Consider the following 20,023-nt stretch of genomic DNA (forward strand, 5'->3'; position numbering starts at 1 on the left):
AACATTTAAAAAGTAAGACTGAAATGGCTTTCATAAAAGGACAGCTGAACAAAAACACCAGTGAAGTACAGAACCTAGGAAGGCAATAAACAAGAAAATTTCAGAGCCACTTTGGATATTAAAGAGAAACCCATCCACCCATCCAGTGGAGAATGGCAACTGTCACTATGAGCTTTCTCTAGCTACCTCTGCCTTTGGATATTTTTTAAAAATTTATTAACCTGACAGCAGGAAACTTTACACAGATTGCCCCCTGACAGGGTGCCAGTTTGGTATAAACACTTTGCTATCTTTTTCTTTAGCATAAGAAAATCAAGAAACATGAGAAGTGGAGCCAGGTGCAAATTTGGGCAAATGCGCTGTCTCCTCCGACGGCCCCCATTCCCAGGGAGGCCCCAGATAATCAGGAGCAGCCCAATAGCAGAGCCGCATCCTTCATCCTTCCTCCTTCACATCTACTTTCTTTTTAATGTGTGAATGTCTGATGTATTATTAATCCCCAAACATAAACCAGCAAGGTTACCAATCAAAGAAAATACCTACTCTCTCACAAATTATCTGTTTACTGTCTAATAACCAGTAAAGTCCACTGCCAAAGTCACTTATATCTCATTTTTGAAGTGGGAGAAATATTTATTTGGTCAGTTCTTGGAAAGAATAATTGTCATTAAATTAGGTAATTAGAAAAAAAAACAATCTACTAAAGGGCTAAGCCTTGGGAGCCTGAATCCAGAATGCCGCTCTATTTATTAATTATGACATAAACCAAGCTGTATGAACTACAAAAATACTATAATGTCATGTAACCTTTAAATCAAAACCTCCCAGACATTGAAAATACTAAAAAGGGATCATTTGAAGGGGTGATGGCACAGTGTAATGTAATTTCTAATACTTCATCTTCTTTCCAATTGTTTACAGGACCACTTAACCATAAAGACAACAAACTATAAGCATCCTAGCAATCAAAATGAAAGAAAAAGTGTAAATCTGAATCTGCATTTTGATTCACTAATGTATTACAAAGTAGTAGCATCCTCAGATACTGCAATATAGAACTTCAGTCTTTATACAGAGGTCTGACCTCAGTACCCCAGGCATGGCAATGAGATGGAAAAAGAAAACACTGAGAAAGTTCCCACTGAATCTATGTCATATATGGTGCACTTTCGTCCATCACAGTGCCCCATAGAAATGAATAGTTCAATGTAACATAGTGAGAACATGGTGAGAAGTTTGAACATCAGAGACATTTCATAGGAATTTATTTTTATTTCCAAGCTTACACACTAGTATTATTCAAAGTGGATTTATTTATCAGTGCAGTATATTGATTCACTAATGTATTACAAAGTAGTAGCATCCTCAGATACTGCAATATAGAACTTCAGTCTTTATACAGAGGTCTGACCTCAGTACCCCAGGCATGGCAATGAGATGGAAAAAGAAAACACTGAGAAAGTTCCCACTGAATCTATGTCATATATGGTGCACTTTCGTCCATCACAGTGCCCCATAGAAATGAATAGTTCAATGTAACATAGTGAGAACATGGTGAGAAGTTTGAACATCAGAGACATTTCATAGGAATTTATTTTTATTTCCAAGCTTACACACTAGTATTATTCAAAGTGGATTTATTTATCAGTGCAGTATATTAATACTTTTTGGTGGGGGGAGGGACACTAAACTTAATTTGTCTAAACACACACAGGGATTTTATAAAGAAATACCTTGGTGCAGTAGACTTTCTTAAATGTTAAGAAATGCCCCTAAAGGTGCACTCCCCACTCAGTAGTCAGAGAACAACACCGCATGGGCTTGTTTGACTATGAAACCAGAATTGATTTTTGACAAATACCTTATCATGCACCTCACTTACTTATGCAAATTGAGGTTTCTACTGGTTTCTTTTAAATCACTGGTTAACTCTAATCTCTGACTCAGATTAGCTGACTTTAAAAGATGTTATTTTAAGGTTTCTCTAGCAAAACACACTTTCCTCAGTGAAAAACTAGTATTTATTTTCAATAGCCATAATATGGAAACTTTAAAATATCCAAAGCACGGTACATATTTTCAATACATCTATTTCTCTAGGGAATTTTCCTTATCAACTCCCAGCTAAATCCCTCTTGGGCTTAAGCCCCATTAACTGACTCCTTGGCCCCAGCCTATTTTATCAGAATATTATAAATATCAAGACATTGAAAGATGTTTAAATAAAGTAACAGAGGGATGCCATGATGAAGGCCTTCACTAATGCACAGGCGAAAGGCAGCTTTACCACAAAGTGCAGTTCTTATAACGCCCCACCAATGACCTCCATGCTGACCTGCAGAGACCACTGTCTCAAGGGGTGACAGACAATTTAGTTCTTTATCCTTTTGTCATTGGAAACGACTCCACTGCCATAAATTCTAATCAAGTCAAACTGGACGGCAATTTAAAAAAAAATCTCCTAATGCCTGTTTCTGAGAAAGATAACAGAAAGGAAAGGAAAAGAAAAACCCCATAGAGAGTGCATTGTCTAGGCGAAGAATCACTGACCCAACTTTCAATCCTTTTGCAATAGTTCATAAATAAATGACATTGAAAATACCCACCATTATAAGTATCATTGCATGCAATTGCTTTTAACCTAAAAACACACCTTATCATAAGAGAAAACCAACCACCAATTTTTATTTCAGGTACAACGTTTGTAAATGATTTTTTTTTTTGTTTGCTTATGTCTCAGCTCAGGCTTTAGAGCTGTGTGCCCAGTTCCCATGCAGTGTGTATAAGTAAGCAACTAACCCAGCCACCCAAGGTAGTTGGGACTACAAGAAAAGCAATCATAAGGTTTAACTTGAAACAATAAAAATATTCCCAGGAGAAAGACTGTTAATAAATCATCTTTCGAATTTCAAATATATATGAGAGAAAATATTTAGGGCATGTTTTATATGATCTCACTTCTGCTGCTGTGACTGCATGGGAAAACTTTAGTACAGATTTTTTTCTAGGGATATATATTATTTTTATCCTTTCTGGGGCCATTTTCCTCACCAAGTTGTTGATGCTACCATTTGAATTTTAGCATCCAACTTGACTGAATGTGGAACATTGAATTCTTGATGGGCATAACTAAAAACGAAGCACCACATTGACACAAGTGCTATAAATGTCACTAGAGAAACACAGCAACCTCTTCCCTTTGAGATTGTTTGCCAAAGGCCAGTTTTGAGAGTGGTTTCGAATATGGACATCATTCATTACATATTAAATGACTGGCCCTGTGTGGCATCACTCATCTGATCACAAAGCTGAAACACAGGGAGACACAGAACCAGATTCTCTGATAATACTTCCTGATGTGCAAGTTTACTCTTCCTCCATACTGTTTCCTACGGCTCAGAGCTTAGCATAACAAAGTCAGAAACTGAAAAGGGAAAACTTATTCCACAGTCTTTACAAGAACAAATAATGCACTACTTAATGATATCACAGAGAACAAGCTAACCACATGTTTCTCAATGAAATGTGAATTCATCTCTCCTAAGTGTACTTTAGTTTCCATGGCTGTTCAAGTTAAGCAAAACATTACCTCTGATGTAATTACTTTATAAAACACAAGGGTCCTTTTCTGAACTTTCTCCTTAGGCTGGCATATGGCTGCTGGTTTCTCCTTCTGGTATGCTGAGCTGCGCAGAGCACTGAAACAGTCTGCACAGTATGTTTCCCTTTGGATGCTGTTAAGTGCAGAGGTGCAATTTAAGGAGAGGCATAAAAGGCCCAATGGTTCCTGGAATTTCCTTTGTTTATCCATAGAGGGCATCTGTATTAGCCTTTCTCCTGTACTTTTGGGCTGAAGGTGTCATACTGTGAAAGAAACAGACTTGTCTTCTGGACTGCTAATTTAACAAGACACAAAATGAGGATGGAGATCCAAAGAACTCTATTTATACTGAAATTTCAGTTACAATAAAAACTGGAACTTTTTGTCTCCTGTCAGTAAATGTCTGTCCACAAAAGTAAACAGATCATACACAAAAAAATTGTCTTAATCGTCTCCTTTCATTCCAGAAACTTGGTTTTCAAAAATACAAGGAACATGCTATAAGAAGTATGGTTTGAGAGAATACGTTAGAAAATCATTGTTTAGAGATAAACCTGGACCCTCTCAGTTATTTAGGAAGAATGCAATTCTCCATTACCAAGAGAAGAGTATAATCATAACTATATATTAAAAATGAAAAACTTGAACATACTCAGGTCAAATAAAAAACGTCCATTAAATTAGTATCAGTTAAGTGTTGTCAATGTTGCAAAAAAATTCTGAAAGAGTTATACTAAAAGTTTAGCCAGTTACATAAACTAGAATTCCTAATGCTAAGTCCCAATAATATTTAAAGGAGAGAGCAGAACAGACCTAGTAGCTAAGGAAACCTGCAAGAACATTGAGACAATAAATGGCAAGATTATTGTTAAATGAAATGGACAGGATAAACATTCAATTTAATTTTCCATCTATCAGAATTTCACAGTAAAATCAGTTTGGAAAAAAAGGCATCCCTCTGGGGTGTTTTCTAGTCTGTCTGTCTCATATTTTCTTCAGTTTTTTTCTTAAGTTTTCAAAACTGCTCATCTACTGGTTTCTACTTTATCTAATAGAAACTGAAACATATTCACATTGTGTTTAAAAAGCACTCTAGATATCAAATAAAATTAAGTGAATAAACAAGATATATTAGATATAAGATGTAGATTTTGCAGGGTTCTCAGCCATAGACTCAGAAGGCGAGCATTCCAAAAAGTAAAGATGAGTATCATCTAAAACCTACTAAGATTTCTAAACTTCACTATGGTTCTTCAGTTTACTCCGTAAAGATTCCACTTAAAAAATATATTTTCAAAGAAATTTTCATTCAAATTTCTTTGATCCCCCTCCCACCTTGGATTTTTTTTTAAACTTATTTCTCTACACACCACACCAGTCAGTAAAAGGTGACATAACAAATCTACGACAATTTTCAACAGTGGAAAATCTAAACAAATGTTGAGAAGTCAAAGGAACTGCTTTACTTGGAAAAAAAACAATCTGGGGTTTCAAGTCAAAGTCTACAAACAGCATTTACTTTTAAAAAACGCACGCAAAGTTTAAGAACACATAATTCATTATCTGCAGTTATGTTGAATTCATAATTGATTATATTTTAAAAGTCAAAGTGCTTGGTATTAGTATATTCAACATCAAAGAGCCTGGAGTGCAACTTAAGCCTTCCTGTAATTTACAATTTTATCTGCCTTCTCTCACTAACCCTTTGAAATGAAATGAGTATTTTAGGACATAACTCTTCCTACACAGATAAAAACTTAGACTACAACAAAATATTTCTTGAGAGTGAAAATGCTAAAACCTTAATGCCAAGGTATGGAAAATTTATGTCAGAGATGAAACTGCTGCTTTTCCAAGAAAGGGTCATAGGACCGAATTTCTTATAACTGGCATCTATTATACTCTTAAGTATAAAACAGCATTTTACCAACAGAAAATTTGATACAGAAAGTTTCTCTGCAACATTCCTCTCATGTCGGATTGAGTGAGTATTTAAAATCAGACGAAAGCTCCTCTGCTGAAGCTGGCCTGAAGTTGCCAAACTATCTAAGGTGCTTTCTTTCTATAGTTTTGCATTTTTCAGCTATCTTTTTAATTGAATTAATAACTTTCTTAAAAAAGCAGTCTATACTATGATGCTGTGCTTCTTTAAAATTGAGGCACTTGACTGTTTTTAACTTGTTCTTTGTCTGATCTATCTATCTATCTATATATATATATACACACACATATCTCAGGTTAGTATATATAGGTATAACAGATTAGTATGTGTTATATATGTGTATATATAATATATATTCAGTGTCATAAGTATATAAACATTTGGAAATAATTAAAAGCAAGTGTTTCAGGAACAACTATTCTGAAAACCTAATGTCACTCTATCCCATAAAGTGCTTCTCCAGCAGAGACATCTATCACCATCCATCACTCAGTCACACGCCTCAACACAGCCTGGTCCCCTTTCTGATTAGAGATCACAGTTGCTTGAGTTGGCTTACAGAGTGTCATCTGTTTGAATGACAGATGTCTTTGCTGGAGTGGCACTCTGTTTGTTCTTGTTTTGTTTACGAAACAAAGATTTCTAAAAAGGATCTGGGCTGCCTTCACATTTAGGATGAGGCTGTAAACATCTGTTAAAAGGGAATGGCTGAGGGGAGGGATGCCAAGGACCTATTTTCTTCCCTCATCAAGCCTGTAAAAGAGACGTTCATTCTAATTGTGATTACAAAATGTTATGTCTTTGAGCCATACCAGGAGCCACCTTTGTTTACCTGCAGAGAATGACCAGTATTGATATTTTTTCAGTTCCCCTCTTTGGTCTTTTGACTACAGATAATAACTCTTTACTCTCCTTCCCCTTAACAAAAGGCGGCAAAGCAACCCGAAACCGAGTCGATATTTATTCAATAAACGTTAACCAATTCTCACAATGGAACTGATTTCCTGATGATGATTTTCATCTTCTTTTTTTTCCCCCAGTGATTTCTAGCCTGGGGACGCTAGCAATATCTGACCAGTCCAAAGGGGCAGGAGGAAGTTCCTGGTCGGAAAAAGTTTGGAGGACACCCTCCCAGCCAGCCTGGCTTCAGCTGGGGTGGCTCAGCCCCCTCCAAGATGCCAAGATCCTCTTTGGTACTTAGAAGAAAATTGAATGAACAACAGGGGGAAAAAAAGAGGAGGGGTGGGGGTGTGGATGGCTCTTCCGGACACCATGGTAGGAGTGAAATGAAATACCTAGACAGACTTACCGAAGAGCTTGCTGGGAGTGTCCTCGCTGTCATTTGATTCCACGGGCGCAAGCAGGGGCTCATTCAGCTCGCTGTCTGAAGTAGCAGCCTTGTCCTCACCTCTCAACTCCGCATTCATTTCACTCCGCACTGACAGCAAGGGCTTACTGACTTGTCCAGCTATCATTGGATCCTAGGACGGGGGAAAAGAGTGAAGGGGAGGAAAAAAGTGGCCGCTTGAGTGTGTGCGTGTCCTTGTCTCCCTCTCCTCTTCTCTCTCTCTTCCACACACACACACACTCCCTCTCTCCCCTCTCTCTTATCTCTGACTGCTCCCGCTGTTATTGCTGGCTGCAGTCAAGTGAAGAGCTATTACAGATCCGAGTTCTCCATTCCTCCCCACCCTATTAAAGCTCAACTAGCATGAGAGAGATGCAGGAGGCTTCCGAGAGGAAAAAAAAAAAAAAAAGGAAAGAAAAAACTTCTTTGAAAGCAACCTAACCAACACAGCTTTAATTGTGGGATGTGCTTTTGTGCAAATGTTTTTACACCTTGTGCTGTCTTGAATGCAGGAGGAGGGGGAGAAGTGCGGGGTTTGTACTTCGGCCACAGACTCAAAGGAAGGAGCACCCTAGGGAGGACCCATGGGCTATTTTAGGAAGCCCTCTCCCTGGGGGAGAAGCAATTAAACCCTATCCTGAGAGCAGAAAAAAAAGAGACAGGGAGAAAAGAGTCCTCCAAAGGCTTTCAATGGAATGAAAGAGATTTCTTATGTAAATTCTAGCAGTACCTTTAGAAGTTGACTTTGCTGGTCCCAGATTTGGGACTGCAGCTGACCCCAAATCAAATGAACATTTGAAAGCGAACAACAAAAGAGATGAAAATTGGTTTACAGTTTTTGAAAGGAATTGGAAAAAAAATACTTACAAACTCTGTTCAACAATTCGGATACCTAAGAGCACCCTACGCCCAGAGCATTAAAGAAAAAGAAAACAAAAATCACCTCCAAAAAGGCAAACTTTACCCCCCGGTATTTTAAATCTGCTTTATCTTCAGCTCATTAGGAGGGCATTTTAGGTTCAGCAATATTTTCCAAGGGAAGCCTTTTATTCCACTTGCTAACTAAGACGCATGATACTGTGGTGGCACCGAAATCGGATGCAGAAAAGCCAAAAGTGCCCCTTTTGCATTATCTGGGAGCTATTTATTGCCAAGTTCATGCCTAAATGGTTCCTGAGCAGGAAACAGGTGACCAGTGCCAGAGCAGGTGGGGCCACACGCTCCCTGTCCCATCATTACATTGGTTGCGGTTTGCCTGTGGTTATTTTTTTTTAATGTATTCATGCCTGAAAAGTGAATTTGATATGACACATGATAATCTATGAAAATGTTAATCAATACAAATAGTTTAAGCTGTCATCAAATGCACTTCTTTAGTCAATACTCATACCACAGAAAACAATGTCACTGTCACCAGGGCTTAATTTGCACAGCACTTAAATATTGGACTCTGTGCATCAATGCACTTCTTCTTCAAATACTGTAGGTAAACACATTTTCTCCCTATTTAAGGCTGAAGCACTCAGCACGCATTTAGCTGAGCTGAATCCTCCCTTTTGAATACCTTGATAGGTCCACTGGAGGGCAAAATTAATACTTAATTGAATCTCACAGTCATCAAAATAATCAATACTTTTTTATTATTTATTCTTTACAGTCTGTTGACTGTTTCAAACCTCTGAGGGAATGGTGGAAAGGATTCATGGCTTTGAAACACTGTCATTTAACAAGGTAATTTTCAGTGGGGCATTAGGGGTTGTGAAACATATAATAAAACAAAAATGGTGGCTTATAATAGGAAGAAAGAAAAGAATTATATTTCTGCCATCTAACAAAACAGGATAAATAAAAAAGCAAGTGCAGAGAGACGGAGAAAGGAGGGGGCCAAGGGAAGCGAGGAAGACTGGCTTTTGAAGGGTTTTATCATATCAAGAGCAGAGCCGAGCTTTCATAATGCTGACATTTCTCATCCTGACAATCCTAAACAAGTGGAAAGGATGAGATCGCAGATATCATCTTTCATCACATTCCCCAGCTTAAGAACCAACATGACAGCTTCTCTCCCCTTTACACTGTTAATTACTAAATAAAATACTACTCTCTGTCAGCATCAGATTATTGCAGATAGCAACCACAAACATTCCTCCATTGTCTTCCCCCTCGAAAACGGTGAGACCTACCTTGAACTCTTTAGAGAATAAATTAGGCTTGTCTCACTGTATTGTAAATATTTGAAATGTAATCAATGTCATCAATGCAGCCGATGCACAGTATTGTCAGCCTAAATTTGCTGGTGATAGATTAGCATTTCATTTACTGTGTTTGGAGGCAGAGGTTTGGAGCACTTGAAAATCGGGTGGGGGGGGAATGGGACAGGCAGAGGGGAAAGGACACACAATTTTCTCCAAATTTCCCCCAATTTCTTTACTGTGTAGCTAAGAAAGAACACGTGTTTGGATTCTTCTGATTTGGTGAGTAGGGAAGGGTAAGGCAGGAAAGAGAACATTGCCTTACCTCGTAGCTCCACATGAAGAAGAGTGCCCAGGTTTAAATTCTAGGACATTCATTTTACTTTATGAAACACTGAATCCTCAGTCTCTCTGATCCAAAGAAGGGGGTGTGACTCATTTGAGACATTCAGTCTCTGTGGCCACACTGCTCATTTGAGCATTTTTGAAGATGGTGTTAAAAGAAAACTTGTGTTGAGAATGACATTCTCTACCCCGTGATAAGCCAAGCATACTTATGTACCAGCGAGTATCTGGGCAGACTTCAGAAAAAGAATATTCTATTCCTGCTTTATTTGTGAATGGTCAAACTGAATCCTGAATGCCATAGAGGAGCTGAAATGCAGCTGCTAAGTTCAAGTGCACTTAAATCTTTAAGATGTTTCAGTCTAGCTGATGTGTGCAAAACATGTACTGGCAGATGGTGTATATTCCTGACCATTAGCTCTTCTTCTTTAAATTACTTTTATGTACCTCATCCATGGCTAGGTTTCCAACTAGTGTCTCAGTGACTTGAGCTTCGAAAATTCAGGAGTTTCTCATTCATATACTCATTTGATTTTTCATGTTACAAAATCCTTTACCATTTCCATGATGCAGCTGTAGCCCACATATATATGTGCTTGACATGGTTAAACAGCAAACCCCCAGCGAGGTAGAGAGCAGACAGCTTTTAATCACAGCTGCAGCCACTGGGGGGTCCATTAGAAAATGTGTCACAAGCAGTAACCACAGAGTACAGTCTTATAAGGGATTGCGGGGGGGGGGGCGGGGGAGGGGGTGGTTACCTCCTTCAAATAGCACTTGGGAGTTGACTTTTCCCTGCCCAAAGAGATGGCAGTGTGTAAAATACTTTCTGCCAAAGTAAGGAAAGGATTTCCAACATGCACCGACCTGGGTACGTGTACCACTTCCACATGTACGAGGATCTCTGAAGCAGCAGATAGGAAGAGAAAGAACTACTTCAAGCCAAAAAAACAGTGGGTGAAGACTTCTTACTTGAAAATTTGAAACTGTCACAACTAGAGTTGTAGAAGTTGGGATTTCTCTGCAGTTCGTTCATCGGCCCTAATTAAAGAAAGGGACTGGTCCAAGATGGATCTCATACTTCTCAAGTATGAGCAAGAACAGGACATGCATGTGCCAATATAGGTTACTCACAAAGGTCAGAAGAGACCTAAGAGCCAGACAGTTAAAAAAAAGAAATGAGAGATTCAGTTTCCATTAACAAAATGTCAACAAAAATTTTCACCATGTCCTACAATGAAGGGACTGCAGTCAACAACAGAACCACAAATAATTATTTAAATCTCCTTTGGGTATTGTTAAAGAAATAAAAATAGATCACATATATTGACTGCCTTTACCAAATAGGCAACTCAGCTATATTTAATGTCACTCAAAGTATGCAAGGTATTTACCTCATTTCAGGAATGACGGACTGAGACTCAGAGAAGTTAGATGACTTATCCCAAAGTCACACAGCTAGTAAGGCAAACCTGTATTTTGAACCCTAGGAAATTCATTTCCAAAAATCAGCATTTTTTTATACAGCACCCTCTACTGGGTGAAAAAAACCGAGGCTCATGGATTAGGTAATCCACGGTGTTTCCCAGAACATCAATTATGGACCAGGAAAGGCTTTAAATCCTGGATAACTGATTCCCACAGCATGCTGTGTATACTGTCTTATTTGCTTCAGTCTCTAGAAACAAAACACATCTCTGTCTGATGCTGTCTGAGTTTAATCCATGGGGTGACAGGGTGTGGTATGCGGGACGTCAGACAGTGTCACACTCAACATAAACTCAGCAATCACTTAACTACTTCGCCCTCGGTTTTCTCATCTGGAAAATGAAGGTGTCGAAATAAAACAGTATTTTCCAAAGTGCTTTCCACAGAACACTTGTCCTAAAATAGACTCTACAATAAAGGAGTTCTGCAATCATACACACATGGAAAATACACCAGAAAAGTCTATGAGGAAAGAAACCAATTCAACTCTGACTAAGCTAGCATTTCCCCAAATTATCTTACCATGGAAGACCTTTTCCTTATAATCTTCATTATATTATCTAACGGACCTAGTGCTTCTTGAAACATTGTAGACTGTGCCTGTTTCGATTGCAGCTAATGTAAATCATAGTTCTCATTTTTAACCACCCTCTAATGATAAGCTAGAAGGCTTCAGCAAGTCCAGAATTTTTCCAGTGCTTCTCATACTCGTTTACCCAATTAATATTCCTTACAGTTGATTCACATACAACTATACACAGTTTAGTCTATACTAACTGTAAATACTCTCTTCATATGCTAATTTCTGATGCCCTTCAATTTTTAAATAAGGATGTCCCTATGTATTTCTGTCATAAAATCTTTATGTGAAGAGCAGACATAGGGTACTGTGAAAACGGAAGATTCATCTTGGACTTTCACCAGGCTGTTAAAAAACAATACAAAATAAACAAAGATACAATTCAGCTAAGGCTTCAATAACTTAACCAACAGAGTTTTTGTAAGCATAATCATTCTCATTTTATAGTCAGAGAAAACTAAAGATAGCAAGATTATTAACTCAGCAAAGCATCCGTGTCCAGTGGCAGCCACGCGTTGGAAATACCCTCGCTCCTCTAAACTGAGCTTGAACTAAGTCCAGCATATTTTTATGTACACACAAACCAACTATGAAGCAGGCAATCAGAACAGCTTTGAGGAAAATGTAAATTAGATAGGCAGGCAGGCTTCAGAAATCCAAGGAAACAATTCATTGGGTCACAAAGTGCCAGAGTAGGACAAAGTTATACTCAACAGAGCTATTTCTAGAACTCAATAGAAAAATTACATCCATTATAAAAAAAAAAAAAGAACTATATTGGATTTCTTTTCCCCCACCCCTTAAAATGCCATGTTTCAATTTAGAAAACAGTAGAAACAAATTACTTACAGCCAATTTAAGATGCAAAGACAGCATCATATTTTGTATTTAATTTCCCCTACTGCGAAGAAGTAAAAATCAAAATCATAAATGCACAAAGAGGAAGAAAGCAGACCTTAGCGGGTTTGGGGAGAAGGAAACTTCAAGTGTGGATTTGTTACCTTAGTCATGAAAAGAATTTTTTTTTCTCTTTCTTTAACCAATTACCAAGTATTAATAAGGTTAATGAAGTTAGTTCTCAATATGAAGTTTAATGTACTAAAAAATGTTTTCCCCCAAAAGTTACAGAGTTTCTAATTTAATATTTTACCATTCAATACTTCTTCCTTCTAGCAATACATTTTAAGAAGACATTCTATTTGACTTTTGAATATAAGACCATCGTTCATTTTTATGTTTTTCCTTTATATATATCTATATATCCATATCTATATACCTATATCTAACATACACACAGTTAAAAATTCTGAATATTGATGAAGACTACAAGACAACAAAAATACCATAAATTTACCCACCACTGATTATTTTATTTTAAATGTGACTTCCTAGACTGCAAACAAAAACTGTTTTTGAGAAAAGCAGGATATCCCACATTTTTAGCAAATACTCAACAGACAAAATTTGTATTACAGTAAATTTGATATAAAGCTCAAACATGTATACACCCTCAGTAAAAATCACCCCACAGTAGATTTCACAGTCACACATCAATCCCAACGTAGGTTGCTTCTTCAACCTGATACTCCCAACTGTTATTTCTTTCCTGTCTCTCCACTTTTAGTTAATCCTATCCCATAATAAAGAAGATGAATGCTTTATGAAAATTAAGCAGGGTATTCAAAACATGAAAGGAATGCTGGACTTTGAGAGTAAAGTACTCAGGAAACTTCAGGACATGACATGGATGTCCCCTGATTTAGCATCTGCATGACTGGCATGAATCACTGTCTCTTCCATCTTGGATTCTGGGCCAACATGGCTTTATTATCTCAAGGAAAAAAATATGAGACCTGAGCAAGGTCATCTATAGATAGTGGCATAGGAATACATTTTGAAAGGTAGAAAGTGTTACACAGAAAGACCATTTTTCACCACACCTCTTCCCTCGTTAAGGCATCCAGTGAACTGTGGGTTACTTTTCTCTCCATACCTTCAACTGGACCAGGAAGGTAAGCTGTAGTGGATGCTGTGATGTGCTACACAGATCCTTGTTTCAAGACCAAGGCACTCATTTCCCAGTTGCCAGAGATGCTGGCCAAGGATGTTCTTCCCAGGAGCCACCTTGCCTAAATGGAGCTTCTTCCAAGGTCATGTCCCTTCCTTAGGGGCAGCCTAGATTCTGCCTTATGGCCTTCAAAGGCCAGACTTATTCTCTGCCCCTGTAACAGAAAAGGTTTTCAGACCCCTGAGGTCAACTCTGAGTTTGGTCAGTTGCCTTAATCGATATTCATGATCCAGAGTTGGTATTTAATCAGAAAGTCCCCACTCCAGGCTTGGCCACCACAATCCCACAGCTATCTCTATTCACTCTCCACCAATCCCTCAACCTACCTTTTGTTAATTAGTACAAAGCTAGTGGAGATGATGGAATTCCAGCTGAGCCATTTCAAATCCTAAATGACGATGCTGTTAAAGTGCTGTACTCAATATGCCAGCAAATTTGGAAAACTCAGCAGTGGCCACAGGACTGGAAAATGTCAGTTTTCATTCCAATCCCAAAGAAAGTCAATGCAAAAGAATGTTCAAACTACCACACAATTGCACTCTTCTCATACACTAGTAAAATAATGCTCAAAATTCTCCAAGTTAGGCTTCAACAGTACATGAACTGAGAACTTCCAGATGTTCAAGGTGAATTGATAAAGGGCAGAGGAACCAGAGATCAAATTGCAAACATCCATTGGATCACAGAAAAAACAAAAGAATTCCAGAAAAATATCTACTTCTGCTTCATTGATTACACTAAAGCCTTTGACTGTGTGGATCACAACAAACTGTGGAAAATTCTTCAAGAGATATAAATACCAGACTACCTTACCTGCCTCCTGAGAAATGTGTATGCAGGTCAGGAAGCAACAGTTAGAACCGGACATGGAACAATGGACTGGTTCCAAATTGGGAAAGGAGTACATCAAGGCTGTATATTGTCACCCTGCTTATTTCACTTATCATCAGAGTACATCATGTGAAATGCCAGGCTGGATGAAGCACAAGCTGGAATCAAAATTGCTGGGAAAAATATCAGTAACCTCAGATATGCAGATGATACCATACTTATAGCAGAAAGCAAAGAGGAACTAAAGAGCCTCTTGATGAATGTGAAAGAGGATAGTGAAAAAGCTGGCTTAAAATTCAACATTCAAAAAACTAAGATCATGGCATCTGGTTCCATCACTTCATGGTAAATAGATGAGAAGACAGTGGAAACAGTGAAGCACTTTATATTTTTGGGTTCCAGCATCACTGCAGATGGTGACTGCAGCCATGAAATTAAAAGACACTTGCTCCTTGGAAGAAAAGCTATGACAAACTTAGACAGCATATCAAAAAGCAGAGACATTACTTTACCAACGAATGTCTGTCTAGTCAAAGTTATGGTTTTTCCAGTAGTCATGTATAGATGTGAGAGTTGGACTACAAAGAAAGCTGAGCACCAAAGAATTGATGCTTTTCAACTGTGATGTTGGAGAAGACTCTTGAGAGTCTCTTGGACTGCAAGGAGATCCAACCAGTCCATCCTAAAGGAAATCAGTTTGGAATATTTATTGGAAGGACTGATGTTGAAGCTGAAGCGCCAATGTTTTGGCCACCTAATGCAAAGAACCGACTCACTGGAAAAGACACTGATGCTGGGAAAGATTGAAGGCTGGAGGATAAGGGGATGACATGGTTGGATAGCATCATTGACTCGATGGACATGAGTTTGAGTAGGCTCTGGGGAGTTGGTGATGGACTGGGAAGCCTGGCTTGCTGCAGCCCATGGGGTCTCAGAGAGTCAGACATGACTGAGCAACTAACTGAACCAATAGTAATTTTTAGTGAAATTGTTGATCAGCATGAATGGAGGTTAGAATGGAGTTCTCATTTGGTTAAATTAGTCATATTCGAGATCTATGTTTTGGCTAAAATATTTTGGCGACATTTCCCATCCTTGCAGGGAACCAGAGAATATTAAGAATCTAGCAAGTCCTGTCACCTACACTCCTGGGGCTAGTGGCCTAAGGTTTGATACTCAAACTGTCCCATGTCCAGTCTTTGGGTCAGAGAGTTCTAGTTGCCTAATGATGACCATGAGGGAAACTCATCCTGCTTCTAGAATCTTGCCATATCTGCTTTAATGAACTTTCCATACCAGGTGTACACTCTTCACCTAAAATGACAAAGAGCTATGACTTTATCAAGCTTACAGACAGGTTGAACAGACTATTTGGGGATGATTAATAATTTGGGGGCTAAGAATAATATTGGGTGATAGTTAATAAGTATATTATGTATGGCAGCTTTGGTCTCAGAACTTGTTTTCATTGTAACCAGGTAACAATGCTTTGGGGATGAAGCAAGGTCTCTCCTATATCAAATCATTACTAACAGAAAATCATCCACCAAAAAGAGCACACTAATCATGCAAATGAAATCTGTCTTACGCCATTGTAACATAAGCCATTACATTGGGTGATGACCCACAGTGTCTTAGAGGGCAAGTAAGGTCATTTACAGAGTGGAAAACAGTCCAGAACTCATTTTCAAAAAATGGCCCAGGAAACTTAAACACTGTTGCCTCCACCAGTCCCCAATATTTTATCTAGGGGATAGTTAGTTAGGATGAATGCCCAGAATCATTTGGAAGGACAAAATAAAATTGCAAAATATCTGATTTGCTGTGGTGTCAGAGGATGATATTTTATTTCATACATACAGGCAGAGTTTAAGAGTCTTGTCTTTTTGTTGAGGTTTGTGGAACTTCAGCTAAGTGTTCAATCTCCTCCTTCCCTCTCACTTGCTATCAGAGTTTCCTATCTTTCTCCGTGTTCAACCATGAGTGCCACATCCTCTTAACTATGCTAACTGTCTAGAGACAACTCCAATTGTGCATCAGGCACAAGCTGTATTTAAACACAAACAAGCAAAACAGCCCATCAATGTAGGATGAAATAAGAACATCATAATCAGTTGTCTGCTAGTTCTGGACTTCTGCAAAGCATCTAGTATGCAGATAGACTTAGTTCATCTAGCTCATCACCTTGAACCTCCATAGTTCCTTTGCTCCCAAGAGGTTAAAAGGACTGTATGGGTGATGCTTCATGTATACTTATCTAGGAAGAAAGGGAGACACTGATATTGACAACCTAATAGCACCATCAATTCAATTTCCTGCTGCCTTCGTGAAAAAGCATCAATAAGAGTTCAATCCAGGCTCATCTCGATCTGGTCTTTTGGTAATGGGGTTATACAGCAGTATCGACATTGCATACACATACCCTATATTCATACATTCTTTATAATCTGATGGCTTCAACTAGGTATCAGATTTAATCAGAAAACAACACAGATTAAAAAGGACTTGCATGTAGAGATTTGAATGTACAAGAGTTACAAAGAAAAAAACATGTTATCTCTATGCCACAAAACTTACTTTCTAGCATCTTAAAAATTTTAAGAGGTACTTTATATATTTATAGCAACTTTTTGCAAATGTGGATGATATAGTTGATTCACGGAATGGAAAGACTTGGTCTCTAGTTTCAGAGTTTTCAAACTGAGCATTGATCTTAGAAACCCTAAAGTTTTTAGGGAGGTACCTCTAGGACCTCAAAGGAGGCAGGGGAGGACCAGAATGACTGCTCCCAGTTTTTAACACCATTTTGGCTTCTCTCATCTATTCTGTATGGAGTCTTCAGCGTACTTGAAGAAAAGGTTTCACAAGTTTGCCCATGTTACATATTTGCAATGCATCACAGATGCAATAAAATCATGACAGTTTTTCGGTTGGTTAATCACTTACTTTTCCTAAAGACTTAAGCGATAGACTCTACAGCTGAGATGTTTGAATCCTTTGCAGACAGACCTGTCTCAGAATCCCCAGTACCATGTCTAATGCAAAAAAAACCCTCTCAAAAAATGTGTTGTGATTTATTGATTGATTGTGAGGATAGAATAAGGAAAGAAGGGAGGGAGGAAGGGAGGGAGGAACGTTAAGAGTAAGAATTGTTCTGGGTTGTTTTTTTAATATTTTAAACATACATCTAATCATGTCTGAAATTACACAATATGGAACTAAGGCCTCACTTTACCAGCAAAGGTCCGTCTGGTCAAAGCTATGGTTTCTCTAGTAGTCATATATGGATGTGAGATTTGGACCATAAGGAAGGGTGAGTGCTGAAGAATTGATGCTTTCGAACTGTGGTGTTGGAGAAGACTCTTGAGAGTCCCTTGGACTGCAAGGAGATCCAACCAGTCAATCCTAAAGGAAATTAATTCTGAATACCCATCAGAAGGACTGATGCTGAAGCTGAAGCTCCAATACTTTGGCCACCTGATGCGAAGAGCTGACTCATTAGAAAAGACCCTGATGCTGGGAAAGATTGAAGGCAGAAGGAGAAGGGGACGACAGAGGATGAGATGGTTGGATAGCATCACCAACTCAATGGACATGAGTTTGAGCCAGCTCTGGTAGATGGTAAAGGACAGGGAAGCCTGGTGTGCTGCAGTCCATGGGGTCACAAAGAATCAGACACGACTGAGTGACTGAACAATGACAGAGGCCTCACTTGACTATCTTACCCCTCTGACACTGAACGCATGTACACACTGAGTCATATTCTGCCTCCAGAAATGGGAGTTTGGTTTTATGCGATTCTATTACTTTGTTTACCATAAGACAAGAATGGAGGAATTTAACAGTAATGCTAGAAGAAGAAAAGGAGAGTCCTTTTTTTCTCCTTAGGACTGAGGCTGACTGGAAGCAAAGCTACCTCTAGTCCAGGGGATAAGCTTGACCAAGCACAGGCATCAACGCTGGGCTCAGGTGGTCTCAGATGAGGGCCTGGCTGGCCTACCACGTGCCTCAGCCTCATAGCTCTCTCCATGCCTCTCATTAAGCCTAGAAGATTCTCCCTCTGATGCCGCTCCTACAGCGTTCCCTCTCGTTCCCAGTTACCCCATGGTCATTCAGGAGCAGTATCATCAAACACACAGCACATTAGAAATATTTTATTACAAATGTTCTAACGCTATAATTTTTATCAGAAGCAAATATTCCAAGAAATGAATGAAATGAGTAATCCATTAAATATGTGGATACATCTAATTCTGTCCTTCCATTCTGAGTAGCCGAAGACGGACAGTGGAGGAAAAAAACTTTTTATTCAGAAAGTATCGAGTTCCTTATAGTTTCAAATTTCCATAAGTAAATAGAAAAATCCATTCTGCCCCCTGCTGTCAGACTAACATTCCTAAAAATCCAGTTTGAAACCAGAAGTTTTAGCAGTACCTTCTATGTTGGGCCCAAATCTTACTTAACATGCCAGACCCTCCCTCTCCGACTGGATCTAGCTTTTCTCTGGCTGAGTACAGCTAGGCAATGTATGGCCATAGAAAGCGCTGTTCACATTTTTGTAAAGATTTGTAAACACACTAAGATGATTTTCTGGCAGGTGTCAGTAAAGTGTCCAGGACTGTCTGGTCTAATTTTTTAAAAATATTTATCTATTTAATTATTTGTTTGGCTACACCAGGTCTTAGTTGTGGCATGTGGGATCTTTTGACCAGTGATGGATTCTGGGTCCCCTGCACTGGGAACACATAGTCTTAGCCACTGGACCACCAGGGAAGTCCCTGTCTAATTTGCACAGAGATGCCTTCCCTTTGGTCTGCAAAGGCCTCCTGTAGCCAGCCTCACCAGGATCTTGTACATCTCCACACCCCAGTGCTAGGATGAGAACTTGGGCACTGGAGACAGAGAGCCCATGCTAGAGTCTGGGGCAAGGACCTTTCTACCCTCTCTGAGCCTCAGTTTCCCTGAGAGGAAATGGGAGTAATAATAGTATGTGCCTCAGGGGATAGCTTTGCAGATTAAATAAATAATTCATAAAGAATGCTTACAACAGGCGAAGTGCATACGAATCATAACAGATATATTTATATATATTGGTCGAGGTCTATGACTCTCCTAACAAAATATGAATATGTGAGCATTTTGTCTTGGAAAAGTTCCTTAACCTTCACCTCATTTTCAAAAGGATTCATGATCTACCTCCTCATCTCCTCTGCCCCTCTCCCTACCAAAAAAATCAGTAAGTAATCATTGCTGAGGGATAAGGGCCTGTCATTGCATCTTCCTACTCCAAATTTTAGGATGGTGTCTGGCATTTCATAAGCCTTCACTAAATATCCATCTATTTTATTTGAAAAACAAAAACAAGAATCGACATCTATAAATAATGGGAGAAAGACCACAAATTTGTTTGATTTTTAAAAACCAAGTTACTTTGATGTCTTTTTGAGAAGGAATTTGCTTTATAAATCCTCAGATCTTATTATTTTAAGAATGGTCAGCAGGTTGTAAGTTCTGCAGAACTGTATCCCTGAATTGTAACAGTATCTGGTTTTTAATTTTCCAAGATTCATGTAGTCACATTCTCTTGAAGGAGCCATTCTCTCTCTGTTCAAAAGGCCATTGTCTAATTGA

The 20,023-nt window shown here is 38.7% G+C and overlaps 1 protein-coding gene across 2 annotated transcripts in view; it reads right to left on the minus strand.

Moving 5' to 3' along the window:
• POU6F2 (POU class 6 homeobox 2) overlaps nt 1–20,023 on the minus strand; it is a 507,841-nt gene that overhangs the window by 391,131 nt on the left and 96,687 nt on the right. For both annotated transcript variants that reach the window (XM_088832426.1, XM_055421162.1), the window contains exon 2: nt 6,853–7,024. In XM_088832426.1, the coding sequence (XP_088688552.1) occupies nt 6,853–7,024 (172 nt within the window). The remainder of the gene's footprint in view (nt 1–6,852; nt 7,025–20,023) is intronic.

Source organism: Moschus berezovskii, chromosome 3, assembly GCF_049115385.1.
Source record: "Moschus berezovskii isolate FMDL1 chromosome 3, NW_MosBer_1.0, whole genome shotgun sequence".
In the NCBI taxonomy this organism is placed as follows: Eukaryota; Metazoa; Chordata; class Mammalia; order Artiodactyla; family Moschidae; genus Moschus; species Moschus berezovskii.